Source organism: Phyllobates terribilis, unplaced genomic scaffold (genome assembly GCF_046119375.1).
Source record: "Phyllobates terribilis strain yellow unplaced genomic scaffold, ASM4611937v1 Scaffold_10__3_contigs__length_209671492, whole genome shotgun sequence".
Taxonomy (NCBI): Eukaryota; Metazoa; Chordata; class Amphibia; order Anura; family Dendrobatidae; genus Phyllobates; species Phyllobates terribilis.
The window spans coordinates 130965785-130989747 of NW_027362770.1; the positions used below are offsets into that span (position 1 = coordinate 130965785).

At 44.3% G+C, this 23963-nt stretch overlaps 1 protein-coding gene across 3 annotated transcripts in view; it reads right to left on the bottom strand.

Annotated features, from left to right (window-relative positions):
* CAMK2A (calcium/calmodulin dependent protein kinase II alpha) overlaps positions 1–23963 on the bottom strand; it is a 319535-nt gene that overhangs the window by 126964 nt on the left and 168608 nt on the right. For all 3 annotated transcript variants that reach the window (XM_073649789.1, XM_073649790.1, XM_073649791.1), the window contains exons 6-7: positions 21840–21912; positions 6878–6980 (exon numbers count right to left, since the gene is read on the bottom strand). In XM_073649789.1, coding sequence (XP_073505890.1) covers positions 6878–6980; positions 21840–21912 — 176 coding nt within the window. The remainder of the gene's footprint in view (positions 1–6877; positions 6981–21839; positions 21913–23963) is intronic.

Here is a 23963-nt window from a genome sequence, read left to right on the forward strand (position 1 = left end):
AGTGGACAATTCTCTTCAAACCCAGCACAGCCAGCAACTCAGAAATAAGACTATTGTTCTGAGTCATCATTGCATTTATGCCTTTTTTTCTAGTTTTTGCTGTTTTTTGCCTGTTTTTCATGTGCGCCTAATTCTTCTTTTTGTTTGCGCCTTTTATTAAGTCTATTTTACATGTGTTCGTCTGGGTTTTTTTTTATGTTCGTCATTGTAGCCAGGGTATAGGACTTTCAGTTGATTCATTAACTCATTAATTACGATTTTTTAAAAAGTTGCAAAATTTGCCCCAAATGAACTTCATTCCCCATCTAGAGTGATGTAATTTTGCAGCAATTTTTTGAACCATTTAGTGCAAAAATTTGTTCTAAAGAGTGACAAAATAGGTCAAAGACCAAAAGGCAATTTTTTTGAGCTTGTGCAAAATTTACTAACTACAAAGAATTTGGTACAAGAACAGCAATGAATAACATGAAACAAAAAAAGAAATGTAACTTAAAAAAAAACTGTGATTTCATTATTTATGACCACAAGAACCTGGTCAGTCAGTCTCCCCAAGGTTAGGTTAAAGTTTTGCCACTGCAACACTAATATGTTGGTAAAAGAGGGATCAGAAATAGTTTCCCTGAAGAAGTTCCCAGTAGTAGAAAAACATGGCTGCTTTCTTCAGCGCCACACTTGGTCTTGGATTATAAATGGTATGGCAGGTCAGTTCCAATTAAAGGCAATATGTCAGAAAGTTTTTGCTATTTAATCTGAGAGCAGCATAATGTAGGGGCAGAGAGACTTTTCCAGGGATGTATCACTTATTAGGCTGTGTGCTGTAGTTTCTATATAATCAGTGTTTTATGAGCAGGAGATTATCACTGTAAGACTAGGTGTCACCTTACAGGTAGTCCAAGCTAATCTTTGTAACCCCGCCCCCCACCACTAATTGGTAGTTTGCTGACAGTGTACACAGGAAGTTGCCAATCAGGGGTGTGGGCGGGGTCATACACAGCCCAGCATTCCGAGCACTGCTAGATCTACAAAAGAGAAAACAGTAATTTTAACAAAACTGCATCAAGCAGCCCAGTAAGTGATACGTCACTGGAATCAGGGTCTCTGCCTCTACATTATGCTGCTGACACAATCTGCTTACAGATTCCCTTTAAGTGAATGATCCTGAGCTGAGTTACCACACACAACCAATGGACAGGTTTGTCATTAATTTTGTAAGAAAGAAGCCAATATTTCAAATCCTGGACAATCCCATTGAGCATTCAATATGAGGTAATACTGTCAATGATATAAAACCTGCAAAATGCAGATGTCAGTATGAATCATTTTTCCCATTCCTGTAAGAAAAGTAGAATTATTTTTAAAGATTCAGAAATGTGTAAATTTGTAATTAGATTCCTCATTGTAAATTCTCTTTCCCTTCCATGCTAGAATCCGATGTGATTACTCCTCAGAGATCTTAGAAGGTTCGGCTGTGTTTGTGATGCCGGCCACGCTCGTATCCTTTTCATCGAAATAATCATTTCAATTTGTCCCATAAATGACACAACAAATTGTAATGATGCAAATGATTTCATAAATGCTCCATTGATTGCTAAAAAATCCATGACCAGTATGTTCAATGTGCCTCGGAAAATTAGATTTTATGACCTGTCAGAATGCCAAATGTAATACATGTCAAAATTATAATTGACCATAAAGGAATTTCAGAAAATTCGGTTCCAGGGTATTTATCTATTTTACCTCTTAGCTGCTGCTGGGCATGTGGCTCTAACTTTGCCCAAATGTGGCCAATTGTGCAGCAAAGTTCAGAAAGCTAACCCCGCCCACATCCCTGATTGGCCACGCTCTGTGTACATTGTATATTAACATATGTAAATATGAGAAGAAACAAGTATATTGGCATACAAAAGTTTATTATAGATTCGTATAAAATTCCATTAATAAATAGCAAAAAGGTATGTATCATAAGGTGCAGACATACAGATCCGAGGAAACCCCGCTAGGGTAATATAGATAAATACAAAAAAAGAGGGCAAGGATATCATGAATAACACAAAAACACAAAAATTACAAAAATAGCACAGATATCCGCCCAAAAGGAGGAGACAAAAAGAGGTGGTATACATGGACAAAAAACATGGCACTTAGTGTGTGGGGATCACGTATACCATGGTCCTGTACAGTAAATCCATTGCCATAATGCGTATCATGTACAGGGCATTGGTAACTCACCCCAATAGATGTCACACGTAGCGAAGGGACCAAATGAGGGCCGGTGTCTGTCAAGGAGGGCAGCCTCGACGCGCGTTTCGCGGGTGCTTTTTCGAGAGGCGTAGATAGAGAAAGTGCAAGGACCTTTTTAAATTCCGCCCCCTCAGGACATCACGTGTGTGGTCATGTGATGATTCAAGATGGCCGTCAGTGGAGTGATACAGACGGCGCATGCGCCGGGATAGCCAACACCCCCCCCGGGCCCCGCACCGCCCATCATGACGCGGGCGCAACCCGGAAGTGTCGGAAAGGTGGGTTGCCACAAACGAGAAAACCTAGGCCTACAAAATTCCCTCCCTTGTCTCTATGTCCTGCAATTGAGATTTTTATGCATGTGGTGGCTGAGGAACTGAGGTGCCTCCCCACTAGGAGGCGTTTTGACAACCTCACTTTCTCCCAGCGCACGGCACTTAATCAATTACGATCTTTGCCTGATACAGTTATCAAACCAGCAGACAAGGGAGGGAATATTGTCTTGTGGCCTTGCTCCCAATATGAGAAAGAGGCGTTACGCCAACTTAGAGATCCCCAGACATATAAAGACTACCATCTAATCCTACGGCCTCCTTCTCTGACGCACTCCAGAGGATTTTGGGCCGGGCATGTGAATCGGGCATTATTGACAAACGGAGGCTTTGACGGTCCGTTTCCCGAAAACTGCCACATTCTACTTACTCCCAAAAATTCACAAGGACACCCTCAACCCGCCTGGACGTCCGATTGTGTCTGGACTACACGGTTTGTGTGGCCCCATTTCTCAGTATATCGATACCCACCTACGCCCACTTGTTGGAAATCTTACATCTTACATCAAAGACACAACGGACGTCCTTACCCGGGTTGACGGTGCCCTGGTTGCGGATGACACCCTCCTAGTCACGGCCGACGTCGAGAGCCTCTATACTTGTATTAGCCACGATCTTGGTTTGTCGGCGGCCCGCCTCTTCCTGGGGGGCTCCAACCTGAGCGGCCCTTCCAGAGAATTCATCCTTGAGCTCCTCCAGTTTGTCCTTTGCCATAATTACTTCTTATTCAAAGATAGAATATACCTCCAAATCCGTGGCACAGCGATGGGGGCGGCCTGTGCCCCCTCGTACGCCAATCTCTTCCTGGGAGAGGGAGATTTTTGGTGATGAGGGGACGCAGAGCGAGGACCATGTCGTGTCATGGATGAGGTATATTGATGATATTCTATTCTTTTGGCATGGGACAGTGGAGGAGCTTGATGACTTCATGGCACGTTTAAATTCCAATGATCGTGCTGTGAAGCTGACGTACACTTACCATCCTAAGCGGATCGATTTTCTGGATATCACACTTGTAGTGGATTCAGAAAATCGGATCCAGACTGATCTATTCAGAAAGTCTACCTCAGTGAATTCTCTGATACATGCTGCTTCTACACATGATTCGTCAACTATTCGGGCCGTTACTGTTGGACAGTTCCTCAGGATGAGGCGGATCTGCTCCACAAACTTTTATTTCGAGAAACGGGCCTCTGATTTGGCCGAACGCTTCCGACAATGTGGCTATAGCAATCGATGCATAGGCCGTGGCTATAGGAGGGCCCGTAATACCTCCCGGGACCATCTTATTCATCCCCCTCCCAGACACACATATGGGGCACATGAGAGGATCCGCTACATCTCCACATTCAATCATGAGTGGGGGGCTATGCGGCGGATCCTCTCTCGGCATTGGAACATCTTGAATGCGGAGCCTTCCCTTCGGGAACACATTGGAGAAGCTCCGTATATGACACCACGACGGTCGAACACTCTAGGGAACTTACTAGTTACTAGTCATTACATTCCTCCTATATCCAATCCTTTTGGATCCCGTGGCCCTAGGATGGGTACTTTCCCATGTGGACACTGTGTGGCCTGCACCAATGTCCTACGTAGTACATCATTCACGAGCTCTGACGGCTCCTGCCATTTTGATATCCGTCTCTATATTTCCTGTAGCACGACACATGTGGTATATTATGCCACATGTGGGTGTGGGCTAATATATGTTGGTTTAACATCTAGGGAGTTACGTATCAGGGTTCGTGAACACGTCAGGGACATTGGTGCGGCCCGGTCGGCCACTGATCCCCGGGAGCTCAAGACACTGCCTCGACATTTCAGGACTGTTCACAATTGTGATCCGCGGTCACTGAAAATACGGGGCATTGATGCAGTTGGTCTGGGCTCTCGGGGTGGGAATGCCAAACGCCTCCTGGCACAAAAGGAGGCGAGGTGGATCATTAATCTGGATACTATGGCGCCACGTGGTCTGAATGAGAATCTGGGGTTTGCGCCATTTCTTTGATTTTACCTATCTTGGTTCTGCGCTCTGTGCAATATTTACCATTAGTCCATATCCTATTTTTTGGACTATGGGATACCTGATGTAACTGATTGATGTGCTCTCCTGTGACCCCTGCTGTATATATTTCCATATGGGGGCTATTCTGGTTTTCTGTCTTTTTAACTTCTTTATCTTGTTTTTTAATTATGTTTTTGATTTGTTTTTCTGTGATTTTTCTTTAAGGACCCCACCTGATTTCCATTTTGATGTCCAGATATCAGATGTATCGGAGTTTCCTCAACAGCAATTATTTTTATTATTTTTTGGAGGAGTGATCCACAACGATATATTTGTCTGTTCATCATTTTGTTGTTGTTATTTGTTTTCCTTCCTATTTGTCTCATTTATAGGTATTTATTTGTATACCCCTTCCCCCCTCCCCCTCTTCTCTCACCCCTTTTTCGTTTATATATTCTCCTCTTTTTGTATTTCTTGTGTCCAATGCTATTCTCGTTCACTGCAGTGCCCATTATACTTTGTTACTCCTCATGTCTTTCACTGTATGACAGCCTATATATGGAGCTGCAGCTCGCTGCACTGTGACATAGGGAACCGTCTGTGGAGTGTTGCTGTGCGCATGCGCTGGGTTGCTCGCTCCCCCTGCCCTCGCGCCGTCTATCTCTATGGCGCCGGCGCGCCTCCCGGATGTGGTCTTTCCGACACTTCCGGGTTGCGCCCGCGTCATGATGGGCGGCGCGGGGCCCGGGGTGGTGTTGGCTATCTCGGCGCATGCGCCGTCTGTATCACTCCACTGACGGCCATCTTGAATCATCACATGACCACACACGTGATGTCCTGAGGGGGCGGAGCTACGCATTTAAAAAGGTCCTTGCACTTTCTCTATCTACGCCTCTCGAAAAAGCACCCGCGAAACGCGCGTCGAGGCTGCCCTCCTTGACAGACACCGGCCCTCATTTGGTCCCTTCGCTACGTGTGACATCTATTGGGGTGAGTTACCAATGCCCTGTACATGATACGCATTATGGTAATGGATTTACTGTACAGGACCATGGTATACGTGATCCCCACACACTAAGTGCCATGTTTTTTGTCCATGTATACCACCTCTTTCTGTCTCCTCCTTTTGGGCGGATATCTGTGCTATTTTTGTAATTTTTGTGTTTTTGTGTTTTTAATGATATCCTTGCCCTCTTTTTTTGTATTTATCTATATTACCCTAGCGGGGTTTCTTCGGATCTGTATGTCTGCACCTTATGATACATACCTTTTTGCTATTTATTAATGGAATTTTATACGAATCTATAATAAACTTTTGTATGCCAATATACTTGTTTCTTCTCCTGTTTACATATATTTTGTTCAAGTTGGCGACACAGATATGGGGTGTGAGTGGCTATTTATCCACACCACCCTATTTTGAATCTCAAAATGTGGGCTACTGTGTTTCTCATTGTATATTAACAGTAAGCTGCTAATCAGTGCGGGGGGTGGGGCTGGACCAGGAGGCACCAGGCAGCTAGTCCAGGAAGTGATAATCTCCTGCTGATAAAACTCTCATTGTATTGAAACAACAGCACACAGCCTAATAAGTGACACATCACTGAAATCAGTGTCTCAGCCCCTACCTCATGCTGCCCTCGGATTACATTGCAAAACCTGCTGACAGATTCCCTTTAAACAGTGTGGGAAATGGTGCAGGGCAAGTTGTTTTTATTTGAGAACTGCAAATTGAATGTTAAAGAGTTTGAATTCACATGAAACTGCTAACTCCGGGAAATTCTATTTGAACTTGATCCTCCAAGGATCCGTGACCCCAGAAAAGTACCCATAAACACATCAACTGGCATTCTCACTTGCAAAACTAAGGTTAACTTTTTAATTTAACTTTTTAATGTAAAGTAAAGAGCAGAGCAACAAATGCAAAAAGTAGAATTGCAATTGATAAGGAAATAAGTGCAGAATAGAAGCTGTGCTAATATATGACCTAATAACACACATAGAGCTCACATCCAGCATATATTCCAGGAAGGGACACTCCTGCAAGAAAAATATCTGAAACTTGGATCGTGCTGCAAACTGTGTATCAGTGGGTCTGAAAATCAATGAAAGAATGAAAATTGAAGACTGCAATTTAATTATCTATTACTAACCTATGAAAAAATTGTTGTTTTTTACATTTCAAATGTATTCATAGCCTGTAAGGTCCACAATACATGCAGTATTTAGAGGTTAAAAACATATTAAATTATTTATTAGTCAGGAATCGGATTGTTGCCGGTATTAAATTACTTACCAAACCATGCCTGCTGTTCACCTTCCACCTCTATAGCGAGTCCAAAATCGGCCAATTTAACAGCTGCGCCTTTTAGCTTAGAAGCCAGTAACAGGTTTTCTGGCTATGGAAGTGAAAAGACAAAAAGAAAAAACAGTATTAGACATTCCATATATCAAAAAGGACCTTGACTATAGTCTTAAGTGAGCGTGTGGGTCACGTAATGCAATCTGTGTGTGGTGTTAGACCAGCTTTGATCAAGGCTTTACTGTAACTTAACAATGATGTATATTACATACAGTATGGGTACATAAAAGCAACTGGACCTGGGGGAAATACTGAAGAAGTCCACAACATTCATATGGATACTTCTAATCAGACAAGTCGCAAAAGGTTCTCAATATGTACAAATGGTTGTGCTCCACCTGAGACACCAGGACTATGACGAAGTCATGCTTGTCCAGAGCAAAAGTAAAGAAAAACATATACATTGGTAAGTTAGCTTCTTATAGAAGGTCAATAATACTTATATGAAAGATAGATAGATAGATAGATAGATAGATAGATAGATATGAGTGTTACGACTAAGACTGTTGAAGCCGAAACGCGTTAACCTCTGAATACTGTCTTGTTATAACGATCTATTAATGGAATTCTAATAAAGTAAGAAATTCTTTTACCAGAGCTTCCAGTTCATTCTTTCTAATTGGATTCCTGTTTGTCTACCCTGGCCGACGGGCTCCAACGTTTCGAGCCAAGTCAGACCAGTACTTATCTCCTTTTTTTTGTTAGTAATCAGATTTTTCCAAAAATAAAAGTTTGGATGGTGAACACTATATAAATATCGCTTTGTCTTGAATTATGTTTGTTCTCTATCAGTAAATAAAAAATAAAATAAAAAATGTTAAATTCTGATGTGCCTCTGACCCAAAACGCCAGCCTCACATCTGCCAGTTTAGGAGATTTTTAGCTTTGAAGCCACTAACACAAAAGCGAAGAAACCATCAGATGTCTTGAGAGGCTGCGAGATGCTTCAATATGCTTAAAAGCCAAGGGTCACTGTGAGAATGCATTAAAATAAAAATCAAAGAACCTGAGATCCTGAGAGTGCCCGAGGCCAGATGATGGCTACACAATGCAAGATAACTGACTTCTTAAATAGAAAATTAAGTTTGCCTAAGGGAATTCTGATTTTATCGTATACAGAAATGTCACTGACTTAAAGGACACTACACAAATAAAATGGGCCATAGAAGATTTCCATATTTCAACAGCATAACATGTTTTATTGGCCGTCCTGAACTCTTTATGCAGAACAGAAGAGACTGATATGCCCCTAGGCACCATGCGTAGCAGAGCTGTTTCACTGCACGGTGGTCTTGGGTTGTATTCCGACCATGGTGCTTCGTGCGTGTAGATTGTATTGTGTTTAACATCCTGGGTTTTCATCCAGTTTCTGTTAAATGAAACTAAGGGGAGTATACAATTTCTTATGGGTGGGGAGAGCTATATGGAATAAAACAGGACTTTGTAAAACAAATGTCATCTAATATATGATAGCATATCCTAGAAATTCTGTATGACTGAAAGTATGCAATCCCTTTTTTGTTTCAAGGTACTGTCAATAATTGGGTTATCAAAGGTAGCACTCGGCCTCATAAATGGGCTAGTCCCAAAGTTCTAACTTAGTATGGATAGAGAATAACTTACTGATCTTTGGGGGTCTCATCGCTGGGCCCCATAGCGATCCAGAGAATGGGGCTGTGGAATCAGGGAACTGTGCGCTGCAGAACCCTATCATGAACGGAGTAAAAGGTGACCATGCAGGACCTCCACTAGGCTGCGTGCAACATTGAGCGGGCCTCTAGCCGTGGGCGAGATACTCGTCTCTTGCACCCTGGCACGTTACATGAAAGTGGGGGTCATGGCTGGGTGTGTGGACTTGTGCAGTGAGGGCGCTACGCCCGTGCAGGCCGTCTGTAACCGATTATGCTGGTTTGCCAAGTCTAGATGTTTCCCAGTTCAACGAGGGAGACCACCATTCAAAAATAAACTTTATACTGAACGGGAACTTGGTAGGGAATATATACAGGAGATAGCGGATGAACAACCTTATGAACGTTTCCTTCACATTTAAGAGCATTTTCTGCAGTTTCAATTCCTTCCCCTTACTTGTTCTCTGTATTCGCTATTCCTCACTACTTCACCACAACCCAGCTTGATACTACAGTTCAGCTAGCAAGAGTCCTTTACTCAACCCGCAGTTCCGAATTTTCTTTTCCCTTAGGTGGGCTGTGGTGCCAGTATGGCCGGTACTTATCTTCTCTAATGCTGATGCTCTGGAACTCCCGCCCAGGACACTCTAGGTGTTACACGCATGCCGCTAGGTTCAGATAGGGCGAGACGGGTTTCATGAATTCTTTGGAATGCTGGGGGAACCATTACTCAGGGTGACCATAGGCTGCAGCTTCTCTCAAGCACACAATAGATTCACTTGCTGACCAGACACATCTGACAATAGTCTTTTTCAACAGTTTAACAGTGGAATTTAATCTGAAGCACGGCAATTCAGGGTTATTACTGCAACAATCTTCATTACAGTACAGTCTGAGTTTCTTGTGCAACCGGCTCTAGTAACAATACAGTAGTTTCTTCACAAGGCACAGTATTACAGTCTCTTCAGTAGCATAATTCAGCACAGATCAGATCTCTTAGCAGCATACTTCTAGGCATACACAACCACAGGCTTTTCCTTCACAAGGACACAATAGTACACAGCATTCTTTATCCTGCATTGAGATGGAGGGGGGAGGGTTTGATGTGGGAGATGATCCCTGTGACATAATTGCTTCCTGTCCTTATCTTCCTGCCCAATAATACTTTTAGTTAGTTCAGGGAGTTTATCTGACTTGTGTTTAATTTCTCTCCTGGTCTGAATCCTGTTCAGTTGCCTTCTGTCAGATCCAGATAACACACCACCTTTCTCTTCGGCTTAAGCCACACTACAATAACAAATTCCCCACAATCCCCTGGGACTCTGGTAAAACACTCCCTGTCTCTTGTGACTGTGTTAACCCCTCTAGTTGCTGGATGCTTTTGAAGCACAACACTTCCTGTTTCCTGTGCTTGTGTTATTTGTAACAGTTGCTGGATTCTTTGGAAGCAACAGCACTACTTGTAAATGTCACATATGTACTTAGTCCTGTCTAGGCCTGTTAACATCTGGAGTTATAAACTCTGGGCTTTACTGCTAGGCGTCCTGTTCCATGACCCATCTCCGGAGAATCACTCTGTCTCTCAGTCACTTTTCCTCCTTACTGCTCCACTCACACTATCTCTCTTCTGGTCTCCTGTCACTTTAGGGACACCCCAGAATGTGGCACTGGTCAAATTGTACCCTAGGTCCTTTCTCTATGCAATCCAGGCCCTATCTTTTGTTCTAATAGGAAACTGTAACTTTCTATTCAGCGTAGCCACACCCACTCTGGGCTAGTCCCAACCATTAACTCCTACTCTCCCTACTGTCGAGCATCACACAATACCAACATCACTATCGCAATGTCACAGTTCACATTACAACAATTTACATCTTTTTCAAGGGGGAACGTGGGTAGTATGTCAATCTCCTTACATCTGCATAGTGCTCTGCTATTTTTGGAAGTCCCACAGACAATTAATGGAGTGGAGGTTGAGCAAGTGGTCCTCCGCTCCATTAAAGACAGGGCTCAGAGGCAGTTCTCAATATTTAGAGCCCCGTTCTCAGGGACACAAGGAATCCTAGAGGACCGATCCCAGTGATCAGTTAGTTAACCTATATCGTTTTGATAGGGAATACGTTACTATCTGGGGTATAGCTTGTTAAAAAGAGACCAGTATAGCAAACGGCACATGGAGGTAGGGAGTCTTGTAACAGATTTTGCTTAGTCTCCTACAAGTTACACCTCTGAACTGATCACACGGGATTCTCTGGCTGAGACCTCAGTGATCAGCTGCAATCAGTGAAGGATACAAGATAAACCGTCCAGTTTCCCTGCAGCGCCATCTCAGGGACGATAAAGGATTTCATGGTACTTATGAAAAGCATTTTGATGTCTATTTAAGACACAAACATACCAGGTCCTCCAAATGAAGACTTTGTATTTGTATCTGGTTTCAACTATAGGTAACAAATGAGAGACTCTAAAAATGGTATATCCAAATATTAACTCAGAAATCCCTATTAGGATGTTTTAAGGAGGTTATTCTAGCCTTGATTATCCCTTTATATACCCCATCCATTGGTATTGTCTATTTAAATACATATATTATGGTAGCTAATATTGAGATTTTTGGATACGGCTGATATTGGTCGCATCGTCTTGAGAAAAGGAAAGGGATGACCAGATTGAAGCAGCTCCGGGCCCCCTGTGTCGGGATTGGGTAGGTTAATAAATTAGAAACTAAGAGTAGTAGTCTGCACTGCTGTGCTGGGTTAAAAAAAATCCAGAGGACATAATAAAGGATTTAAGCCAAAAAGTTTTATTCTCAACGTGTTTCGAAGATGAATCAACTTCTTCATCAGCAGACCTACAGTTAGACCCCTTAATGACCGCCAAAACGTCTTTTTACTGACCTGCGATATGAGAGACTAGCATCCTCCGACAGGTGACAATACAGCAGCTATCAGCTGTACACTATAGCAGACAACTTGCTGCATCAGCCATGATGAGTATTGGCACCGACCATGGCCATTTAACCCCTTAGATGCTGCTGTCAATAGTGACTACAGAATCTAAATAGTTAACAGAATGTGGGGGCTTCCTCCTTAACCTCATCTGCACCCTGAGATCTTGATCGTGTGGTCCTGATGTTTGCCATGGCAGGTAATGGCCAAATAACGGCCTTAGAGTCTTCTTGCTATAGTGACCTGTTCAGAAGTTATCAAAATTTAGGTGGTAAAAATAAACTTTTTCTTTCCTGTCATGCTACTTTGCATTAATTCCTGAAAAGCACCTGAAGGGTTAATGATCTACCTGAGGAGCAGTTTAAATACGGTGATATGGCACCCTGCTACACACAGGTACCACAGGACCCAAAAGGGTGCATGGACAGACTTCTCCACAAGAGGCCCTCATTACATAACAATAACAGACACCTCCACCCTTCCACCTCATACCACCAGAGGGAGCCCTGTTAGGGATATATATACTGGAGGGTGGAGTTGGGTAGGGAGAGTGTGCTGGCACTTGAGATCAGTGAAGAGGCAGCACCTGTTGTACTGCTGTGCTGAGGGCAAGCCAGGGCCCAAAGCACGTGCTGAAGCCTGAGGGCCTAGAGCGTGGCCGGAGGCAAGGAGAGGAGAGAGGAGTTAAGGGGGCAGAGGAGCATCTTAGGCTCACCCCAGAACACAAACCAGACACCGGGTCTGCGTCTAAAGGATTCTCTATGCCCAGTAGGAACAACCGGTATACCAGGAGGATTCCAGATGCCTGGTCAACCTGAAGCTATAAGCATTTACAGAACTAGGAACCACGAAGGCCCCAGCGTCCAGGGATAGTGGTAACCAGAGAAAAGTTCTACCACCAAGCATACAGGTGAAAGGAGTGAAAGAGTACAGAAGCTAGGCCTAGTTCCAGGTGGGTCAGGAGCTTCAGAGAGAGAGAGAGGGAGAAACGGATCAGGAGCCCTTATACCTGCTCACTGGGGAAAGTCCGGAAGTGCACCCTTCCTGTTAAGTACCCTGGACCAGACCTGCCGTTTACACCAGTAAAGGTACTGAAGCGAATCCCCTGTGTGCGTGTCCGTTATTCCCCTTAACCCGACCGGGCCGCCTCTCACCTGCATCCCTTCCTTCAACAATGCCCCGGGGGCCCGCCCCACCTGTGGGGAGCAGAAGCATCCCAGCTGCCATCCCATCACCCCCGGAGGTCTGTAGCAGCGCTGGTACCCATTACCAGGAGCCACAGGTGGCGTCACGAGACAAAACTGTTATTCATCCCTTCAAGTAACAAACCCCTTTTAAAGAGTGACCCCAGGGTACGGGCCCGGGAGCCGACCGCCGTGACATCCCAAGAAGATAAAGGCCCGGGTACTGAGTCCCCCCCATATCCCCCTGGGCGAGTCATCTCTTCCTGGCATCACGAACAGGATTCGAACAAACCCGTTATCACCGGGTATTGTGTGCCTAGAGACTGTTTTTCTTCACTGAATGTGGCGCCCGCCCCAGAAGAACCGGCGCCATTATGTGCGTACTCAAAGACAACAAGGAATCACCTCCCTTCGTGGGCCGGGTCCCAGAATGGCGCCAAAGGCGAGGCCTGCCCCAAGCACCAGTGACCATGTATGTAGATGTGTCTATTAGAGTGGGGGGCCCGCCCCTAGGAGTGACCGACAACAGGCTGCCATGGAACCGCCCCCGAAAGGGGAGAGGAGGAGGAGAGAAGCAGTGGAGACAGGGTGTGGTCTTAACCAGTCTAGACAGACCGCATCCGGCAGCCAGCATGGATGGAAGCCAGGACCGAGCCTCCACCCCTGGCCTGCAGCAACAAGCGACCCCCCTCACCCTGGAGGGAGCGATATCCAAACTGCCCCCAGAGGACGCCGAGTTCCTCCAAGCCAACGTGCAGGAGCTGAACCAGCAGGTGGAGAAGGCCCAGCAAGCAGCAGTTGCAAGGTGGAAAGAGGGGCTGCTGGCGCAGATCGCAGCCTGGCGGCAGCCAGCGCTGCATGTCACCAGCGGCACCCCAGCCCCGGCGGAGCCCGATGAGCGCCAGGAGGCCGCGTGCAGCACAGGAGCAGTTAGGAGAAGTTCCCCTGTCCCGGGCGCTGAAAGCGCTGACCTGCTCCTGGAACTCCTGCAGATCCCTCCGTCCCCGGGTGCGTACGCCCTAGAGCAGCTTCTGAGCCCGGAACCTCTAACCCCGGGCGCCGACTCCGTGGACCTGCTGCTCGGCTCCCTCCCAGAACCGCCAGCCGAGGCACCCGAGTGGGTGTACGGAGCCCGCTCTTTTGATTGGTCCGCCAAATATGAGGACCAGCAACAACCCCTTTTAAAGAGTGACCCCAGGGTACGGGCCCGGGAGCCGACCGCTGTGACATCCCAAGAAGATGAAGGCCCGGGTACCGAGTCCCCCCATATCCCCCTGGGCGAGTCAGTGAGGGGTGCAGTTTTCAAAATGGTCTGACTTTTGGGTAGTTTCCAATATGTAGGACCCCCAAAGTCACTTCACTGAACAGGTCCCTATAAAAATAAGTTTTGTAAATTTCCTTGAAAAAAAAATGAAAAATTACTGCTACATTTTTAAACCTTCTAAAATGTTAACAAAATAAAACAATACTTTAAAAATGGTGCAGATGTAAAGCAGACATGAGGGAAATGTTATTTATTAATGTGTTGGTGTGATGTGACTATCTGGATTAAAGGGATAATCATTTAAAGTTTGAAAATTGCAATTTTTTTACATTTTTGTCAAATTTCTGATATTTTTATAAATAAACTCAAAACATATCAAACTTAATTTACCACTATCATAAAGTATAATGTGTCATGAAAAAAACAATCTCAAAATCAATGGGATATGTTAAAACATTCCAGAGTTATCACTACATAAAGTGACACTGGTCAGATTTAAAAAAATTAGTCCAGTCACTACAGAGGTTCTCCTGATGAAGAAGTTGGTTCAACTTCGAAATGAGTTGAGAATAAATCTTTACTCTACTAGACATTTGCAATGCATTACACCAATACATGGTATCACTTTTATGTTGCGTACAATGTACTGTTCTGTGTTAGCCATTCTTCTATGTATTGCTATGGATAATGTTAGGGTCAGCACTTACACACAATGAACGCCTCGCAGGGAATCATTCTGTGTACTTTCATTGCCTGCACAATACTGGAGCATGAAAGCGGTTTCTTTTGGAAAGGTGTTATTTTCTTGTCCTGCTCCTTCATACTTGTGTTAATAAGTAATGAAAGTATTATTGCATTGTGTATATACCTTGGGAACTTCATGTTATGTTCCAATAGCTGTACATTAGGTCACACATAACAGTCCTGACGTTTTGTCTCTTTGTGTATGGCCCCTATTTCAGATGGTACTTGGGGTACAGTAGGCAATGATCGCGGTTGGTCATGGACAAAGTTGAGGTCACTCTCCAGAACTTGTTTTTGATTCTTTTTGTACCTAAAATCTTCTCCAATACAAGTCTGATCCATTAGAGCTCTAAGACTTCTACTGTAGGTTGCTGACTTTATGAGGATATACAAACCCTATATTCAACCTCGTTAGAGAAAGGAGACAAGGAGACACCTTGGCTTTTATCTGTCTCTACATCTCAAGGGCAGTATCAATGGCACAGAACGTCTATAAGTGCCATATTTTTTGCAAAATGGAGTTAAGGGACATAGTCAAATGAGTTTTCACGAAATTCTAGGAAATGGACTAAAAAGCACTTTTGGTGGAAAAGGGGTAATTTTAATTGTTGCAGTAAGGCAACTGTATTTTTATGAAAAGCCCTGGGTGTTGCAGTGTTTCTTAAGATGTCTGGATGCAATTGAACACTGTTATCAAAGTTGTCGTAACTTACACAATATGGCCCAAAGTATTAGGATCCCTCCACATTCCACCTACAGGAGCTTTTCTGGCTTCCCATTCTAAATCCATAAGCATTATTATGAAGTTATTCTGTTTGTTGGTATAACAGCTTCCACTCTTCCTGGAAGATTTCTACAAGACTTTGGAGGTGACTGTGAAAACTTTTGACCATTCACCCAGAAGAGAATTTGTGAGGTCAGACACTGATGTTGGAGGAGAGGCCGGGCTCACAATCTCCATTCTAGTTCATCCCAAAGGTGTTGGATGTTGTTGGGGTCCGGGCTCTGTGCGACAGGTCATGTTCTTATGAACCAAACTCCACCCAACCATTGCGTTATGGACCTTCTGAAGTGGACACAGTCATGGGGGACAAAAAATGACCTTCTCCAAATTGTTCCCACAAAGTTGGAAGCTACAATTGTCCAAAATGTCTTGTACTGAAATATTAGGATTACTCTTCACTGGACTGAATGACCAAGGCCGACCCATTGAAAAACAAGCCCATAACATTATACCTCCTCCACCAAGCTTTACAGTTGGCACAATGCAGTCAGGCAGGTAACGTTCTTCTGGCATTCACCAATCCCAAACTTGTCCATTAGACACCAGGTAGAGAAGTGTTATCTATCACACCACAGACCTTGTTTCCTCGGCTCCAGAGTCCAGTTATGGCAGCTTTACACCACTTCACCCGTTGCCTGGTATTGTGCTTCCTGATATAAGGCTTGCATGCAGCTGCCCCATCATGGAAACCCATGCCATAAAGCTCCAGGTGCACAGTTGCTGTGCTGTTGTTAGTAACTGCAAAGTTCCAAGTCCCTTATGGCTTTAAGTCAGAGCGTAGGCAACTTTTGTGCACTAAGCACCATAGCCCTGTAACTCATGGTTGAGTTGCTACGGTTCCTTTTTTACTTTTCAATAATACCTACATACAGTGGTGGCCAAAAGTATTGGCACCCCTGCAATTCTGTCAGATAATACTCAGTTTCTTCCTGAAAATGATTGCAATCACAAATTCTTTGGTATTATTATCTTCATTTAATTTGTCTTCAATGAAAAAACACAAAAAGAATTGTCCTAATGCCAAATTAGATATAATTCCACACCAAACCTAAAAAAGGGGGTGGACAAAAGTATTGGTGTGACGCCTCATGCTCGAAAAAGCCCTTTAGTTTACCCTGGGTGTTGGGGAACTCGGTGTCGGGTCCTGCGATGGAGAGATGGGGTGCAGCCGTGGCCCGGACCCGACCCGTGCTCAGGGCCGTCACATTAAAAAGGAGTTGGTGTGGGCTCATCCGGGTTGAGTGGCTGATTTAACGACTACGCCACCTGTGGTGCCTGGTGAAGGGCCACCAGCGCCGCTGCAGTCCGCTGAGGCATGGTGTTATGGCGGCCAGAGTTCTTACTACTCCCCACAGGCGGAGCAGGGCCTCAGGACAGGATGGAGGGAGTAGTAGTTGAGGAGTACGGGCTCTGCGTCTCGCGGTGTGGCGCAGAAATAACAGTCCGGAGGCCATAGGGGTGAACTTCCAAGGCTTTACTCACTTCAGAGATGGCAGAAGGAAGGCGACTCCCTGCTCCCCGCGGAGTCCTGCGGTCACCAGGGACGGGGGTCCGACAACCTCCGAGTAAGTCCAGCATTCAGTCGGGACCCTACACCAGAGTGTTCCTGAACTACAGACCGAATCCTTTCCTGTCCGTGTGTGTGCAAATAGGCCGGGACTCCCTCTGAGCTCCTCTCAGAACAAGGGCACGGGTGGCAGCTCTGCTCCGTCCGATACCCGCTGTGATCCTCAGGGCCTAACCGGGCTTTGCCAACCAGGACATAGAGTAGCAAGGTCGGGTGTCGGGGGCCGGTACCCCTCTTGCAGCCGGAATCCCTCTGACTAGATCAGCATAGAGAGGACAGGTGGCGTACACCGCTCCGTCTGCATCCTCCCTGGGATCCATTTGCTATGGAGCCACACTCTTGAGCTCCGGGCCTTCTTGGTCCTGGTCTTTGGCCGGGTTGAGACATTCCTGGTCTGCAACCTGCCCCTCGTCCCAAAGCCGGGGTACGAGGGCTGTGTCCCTCGCCGATGCAGGCCCACACAGGGTCTGTGCTCCGGGAGGGAGGTCACAGTTACACACAGTACATGACACCACAGAGAACAGCCGAAAGACCACTGAAGGCAGTCAAAGAACCAAGACCAAAGATGGCTCCTAAATTAAATATGAAATTTGAAGTGTAACTAACTTGTAAGTCCTCCACCCTCACCCACTAACTGGTTCCCCTAACTCTTGGTTCCCCAGTCTCCCTATAACCAGGAGGGCAGCACCTAGTGCATACTAGCCCCCTTTGGTGGAGAAATGTGGTGTTGGATGCAAAGGTTGGGTCACGACTATCACACTGTTCTTACCTCAGAGGAGGAACACTACACTCCATTAAAGAAGTGCAGCATCCCTGTGGTGATCGAACCCTCAGGGGCGCCACATTGGCACTGTTTGAAAAATCATGTGATGCTTCTCTAATTCATGTAATTAACAGCAACTGTAACTTACCTGTGGCACCTAACAGGTGTTGGCAATAACTAAATCACACTTGCAGCCAGTTAACATGGATTAAAGTTGACTCAACCTCTGTCCTGTGTCCTTGTGTGTACCACATTGAGCATAGAGAAAAGAAAGAAGACCAAAGAACTGTCTGAGGACTTGAGAAACCAAATTGTGAGGAAGCATGAGCAATCTCAAGGCTACAAGTCCATCTCCAAAGACCTGAATGTTCCTGTGTCTTCCGTGCGCAGTGTCATCAAGAAGTTTAAAGCCCATGGCACTGTGGCTAACCTCCCTAGATGTGGACGGAAAAGAAAAATTGACGAGAGATTTCAACGCAAGATTGTGCGGATGGTGGATAAAGAACCTCGACTAACATCCAAACAAGTTCAAGCTGCCCTGCAGTCCGAGGGTACAACAGTGTCAACCCGAACTATCCATCGGCGTCTGAATGAAAAGGGACTGTATGGTAGGATACTCAGGAAGACCCCACTTCTTACCCCGAGACATAAAAATGCCAGGCTGGAGTTTGCCAAAACTTACCTTAGAAAGCCTAAAACGTTTTGGAAGAATGTTCTCTGGTCAGATGAGACAAAAGTAGAGCTTTTTGGGAAAAAGCATCAACATAGATTGTACAGGAAAAAAAAAAGAGGCATTCAAAGAAAAGAACACGGTCCCTACAGTCAAACATGGTGGAGGTTCCCTGATGTTTTGGGATTGCTTTGCTGCCTCTGGCACTGGACTGCTTGACCGTGTGCATGGCATTATGAAGTCTGAAGACTACCAACAAATTTTGCAGCATAATGTAGGGCCCAGTGTGAGAAAGCTGGGTCTCCCTCAGAGGTCATGGGTCTTCCAGCAGAACAATGACCCAAAACACACTTCCAAAAGCACTATAAAATGGTTTGAGAGAAAGCACTGGAGACTTCTAAGGTGGCCAGCAATGAGTCCAGATCTGAATCCCATAGAACACCTGTGGAGAGATCTCAAAATGGCAGTTTGGAGAAGGCACCCTTCAAATATCAGGGACCTGGAGCAGTTTGCCAAAGAAGAATGGTCTACAATTCCAGCAGAGCATTGTAAGAAACTCTTTGATGGTTACCGGAAGCGGTTGTTCACAGTTATTTCGGCTAAAGGTTGTGCAACCAAGTATTAGGCTGAGGGTGCCAATACTTTTGTCTGGCCCATTTTTGGAGTTTTGTGTGAAATGATCAATGATTTGATTTTTGCTTCATTCTCTTTTGTGTTTTTTCCTTGCAAGCAAATTAAATGAAGATAATAAGACCAAAGAATTTGTGATTGCAATCATTTTCAGGAAGAAACTGAGTATTATCTGACAGAATTGCTGGGGTGCCAATACTTTTGACCACCACTGTATGTAATGGTGTAATATTTAGGATGGAAGAAATGTCATAGACTGACTTGTTACGCTGGTGACGCCTATTACTGGACTGCACTGGTATCGGTGAACTCTTTACCACCAGTCATTATGTCAGATGTTAGTAAAGGCAGACGACAAGGCGAGGGGCCGGATGTTCTACATCTATGACAATTGGACTGAGTGAAAAACCTGAATTCAATGATTAAAAGCTGCGTCCCAAAACTTTTCTCCATACCATATAGTGCATGTGGAATCTGCATAGCTGCTGTACAGTGGACATGCAAGCAAGAGAAACACTATTACTACTAGAGCACACTACTGATTAGACTTCATGTGACTGCTCATTCCATCCCAAGCCTCATAATTACCAAGGATCCTTCATTCCATCTCAAGCCTCCTAATTACCGAGGATCCTTCATTCCATCCCAAGCCTCATAATTACCAAGGATCCTTCATTCCATCCCAAGCCTCAAAATTACAGAGGATCCTTCATTACATCCCAAGCCTCATAATTACTGAGGATCCTTCATTCCATCCCAAGCTTCATAATTACTGAGGATCCTTCATTCCATCCCAAGCATCATAGTTACTAAGGATCCTTCATTCCATCCCAAGCTTCATAATTACTGAGGATCCTTCATTACATCCCAAACCTCATAATTACTGAGGATCCTTCATTCCATCCCAAGCCTCATAATTACCAAGGATCCTTCATTACATCCCAAGCCTCATAATTACCGAGGATCCTTCATTCCATCCCAAGCCTCATAATTCCTGAGGATCCTTCATTACATCCCAAGCCTCATAATTACTGAGGATCCTTCATTACATCCCAAACCTCATAATTACTGAGGATCCTTCATTACATCCCAAGCCTCATAATTACCAAGGATCCTTCATTACATCCCAAGCCTCATAATTACCGAGGATCCTTCATTCCATCCCAAGCCTCATAATTACTGAGGATCCTTCATTACATCCCAAGCCTCATAATTACCGAGGATCCTTCATTACATCCCAAGCCTCATAATTACCGAGGATCCTTCATTACATCCCAAGCCTCATAATTACCGAGGATCCTTCATTCTATCCCAAGCCTCATAATTACTGAGGATTCTTCATTACATCCTAAGCCTCATAATTACCGAGGATCCTTCATTACATCCCAAGCCTCATAATTACTGAGGATCCTTCATTCCATCCCAAGCCTCATAATTACTGAGGATCCTTCATTACATCCCAAGCCTCATAATTACCGAGGATCCTTCATTACATCCCAAGCCTCATAATTACTGAGGATCCTTCATTACATCCCCAGCCTCATAATTACTGAGGATCCTTAATTACATCCCAAGCCTCATAACTACTGAGGATCCTTCATTACATCCCCAGCCTCATAATTGCCGAGGATCCTTCATTCCATCCCTAGCCTCATAATTACTGAGGATCCTTCATTACATCCCAAGCCTCATAATTACCGAGGATCCTTCATTCCATCCCAAGCCTCATAATTACTGAGGATCCTCACACTGGTGAGGAATTTTCTGTAGATTTGGGAATGGGATGGTCTATGGCCAATGAACAGACAAAGAGTCCACATACCTTTCTTGCACAAGGTCCCACTTTCATGTACCTTTGGGTCCTAGTGTTCCAATTGGGTTTCATTTTTAGGTATACCGTAAGGCAGATCTTTTGTTACATAGAATTCCAAAAATATGTTCAATGAAAAAGCAGTAATAATTATTAAAAAAAAATAATTATCCTTTTAAATGATGAACTAGGCGTACTGTCTGTGCTTTGATTTGGATACACAGTACAGTGCTTCCCTTAATACGGACCTGTCACCAGATTTCACAATATAAACTTCATAGATTACTAAATAGATCTCTTAGACCGGATGAGGCTGGTGTATTTAGTTTGAAAACCAATGTTATTATGGCTGCTTAATCCTTTATGTAAGTGAACTTCATTCACCTAGCCTGATTGACAGCTTCTCAGTGTCCCTCCACCCCGCTGAGATCTCACACTGCTCAGTACAAGCTGCAGCTTTCAATAAGGCTGGGTGAGCGGTGACTGAATACAAATCAGACTCATGAGTTATTTTATCTAGAGCAGGACTAATAAAATGCTCATTCTAATATCAGGATTACACAGCTATACTGACATGAATGGTCTAAGTAAGTACGCCAGCCTCATCTTGTCTAAGGGATGTAGTGGAAGCACTGTACTGGAGAGAGGCACTATGAGACAGCCATTCAGCGCATCATGCACGTAATACAGGTGCATTACCAGTTGAATATTCATGCTAATTAGATCCCCTTGTCAATCACATGTGGAGCAGATCTATGTCAGGTATGTGGAATATGGTTTTAGGTTACAATGGCCCAGAAAATTGTATTTTGTGAATATTTTGACCTAAGAGACCATTGTACTTGTAACATATAATTTTCTAATTTAGAGATAACAATAGGATATAAGATATGCATTGTCTTACCTTTAAATCTCTATGCACCACCCCCATCTGGTGACAATGCAGTACTGCCTCTAGGATCTGCTGAATGCAGTGGCTGATCATGAAAGAATCCGCAATGAAATAGAAGAAGAAGAAAGCAAATCAGGTTAATCTATCAACTACTACCACTTGGGGCATAACTATGGGGGATGCGGAGGCTGCAGACCCACATGGGTGCAAGGGACCCACTGATAAGTAAATGAACATCAGTAGTATAAATGGCACCAGATGGTTAGTTAGTGAGATCTCAACAGATTTTATTGTCGAGCCAGATGCTCCATGTTCAGTCACATTTTCTTAAAGGAATTGTCCACTACTGGTCTATCATTAGAATAGGTCCTCAATATTAGATCGGTGGAGTTCCAACACCCAGTACCCACTCCAGTTAACTATATGTAGCTTTCAAGGTAACCAGATGCACACAGTGTACAGAACTGAAACATTCACTTCAATAGGAGCTGAGCTGCAGTAACCAAGAATGGCCACTACACAGAGTTCGGAGCTATTATGTTTTGGCTTTGTAACACTATGCAAACTGCTGACCTTGGGAGTGCTGGGTCTCGGATCCCCAACCTTCTGATATTAATGACTAGATAAGCGAATCACCCGAAACTCGTTTCAAGCACATTCGCTCGATTCAGGGGGCAGCTTGGTTTCAGTCCAAATATAATAGATCTGAATCAAAATTAGAAAAAGTATCAATTCAGCGCACCACTCTGGCGTTAGAGATAAGTATCTCAGGAAACTTTTAGGGTTTACAGTCTGTGGTCTGGGTGTGGTGCACGGAGTATGCACTAGTCTGGCTTCCAGGTCAAAAAGTTCTCAATTGTCCAAGAGGTGGGATGTTCTCCAACACCAAAGGAAAGTAGTTAAAACTTAGCCTTTAATCATTTAGGATAAAAATATTGGCAGAATGTTCACATATTAAAAAAAATCCATAATGCTTACGCATTTCGGGTAGTCAAACTGAATATGATTTAACCCTATGATCAAGGCTAAGTTTTAACTACTTTCGTTTGGTGTTGGAGAACATTTCCTTTTGGACCATTGAGAGCTAAATCAAAAGTGCCTCGAAAGATATTTATTATGCTCTGTCGTTTCCCCAGACCCCAAAGCATAATAAACAGGGGGAGGGAAGTGGTTAAAAATATAATAAACATCATATACTCACCTGTTCTACGCCCTCGACTGACTCCTTATGCCACATTCATCGCCTCTGTTCCTTGGTTTTCGGTTCTTCAAACACTAAGGCCCATGCAGTCACGCGGAAGGAGACAAGTGTCATTGACATGAATGATGTATGTCACCCCCTAAATGACTTTGGCTTCACGCACTTTGTGGGGGGGATTGAGAGAGAAAGGGAAGCAAGCTAACGTATGTCACCTTCCCTATGACCATGTGGACCTCAGAGCCAGAAGCATTGAAGACTCACAGACCCATGTGGAGGACTCGGGAGTCAAGGTGGTGCAAGGAGTCAGTTGAGAACTTGGAGAGGTGGACAGGTTACTATAATGTGTTTTTTATTATTTTTCGTTAACCCCTTCCCGGATCTTAAAATAATCCAGTTAGCTGATGCCGATTTGCTGGTTTTGTGCAAATTGAATGCCAAACATTTGTGATTTTCCAGGATCTGAAATTTTAGAGACATCTGTAATTAATTGAAATTGTTATGAATCCATTTGCTCATCTCGATTGATGACCTATTATTTCAATCCCTTTTAATATAATTACTTCTCATAATAGGAAAAGAAAGAACGAGGAGATGACCATAAATGCAAAAAGTGCTTTTCTTATTAGCTCAAACTTGAGTATCTAAACAATAGGGCTAGAACGCCCTCACTTCACTGAAACAGGCACGATGAGCGTTTCGCGTCACTGATGGTGCTTCATCTGGTGCCATCAGTGATGCGTAATGGCCGTTGAGCTGAGTTAGGAGAAGTGAGCCCGCTTCAGCCCTATGTTTAGCTACTCCACTTTGGACTAATAAAAGAAGCACTTTATAATGAGTGCTGTGTTCTTTCTTTGACTATCATGAGAAGTAAATCTATTGTACTGTCTACTTCGCTGAGCACCATCTGATGTCAATTATTGCCGCAATGATAAGAT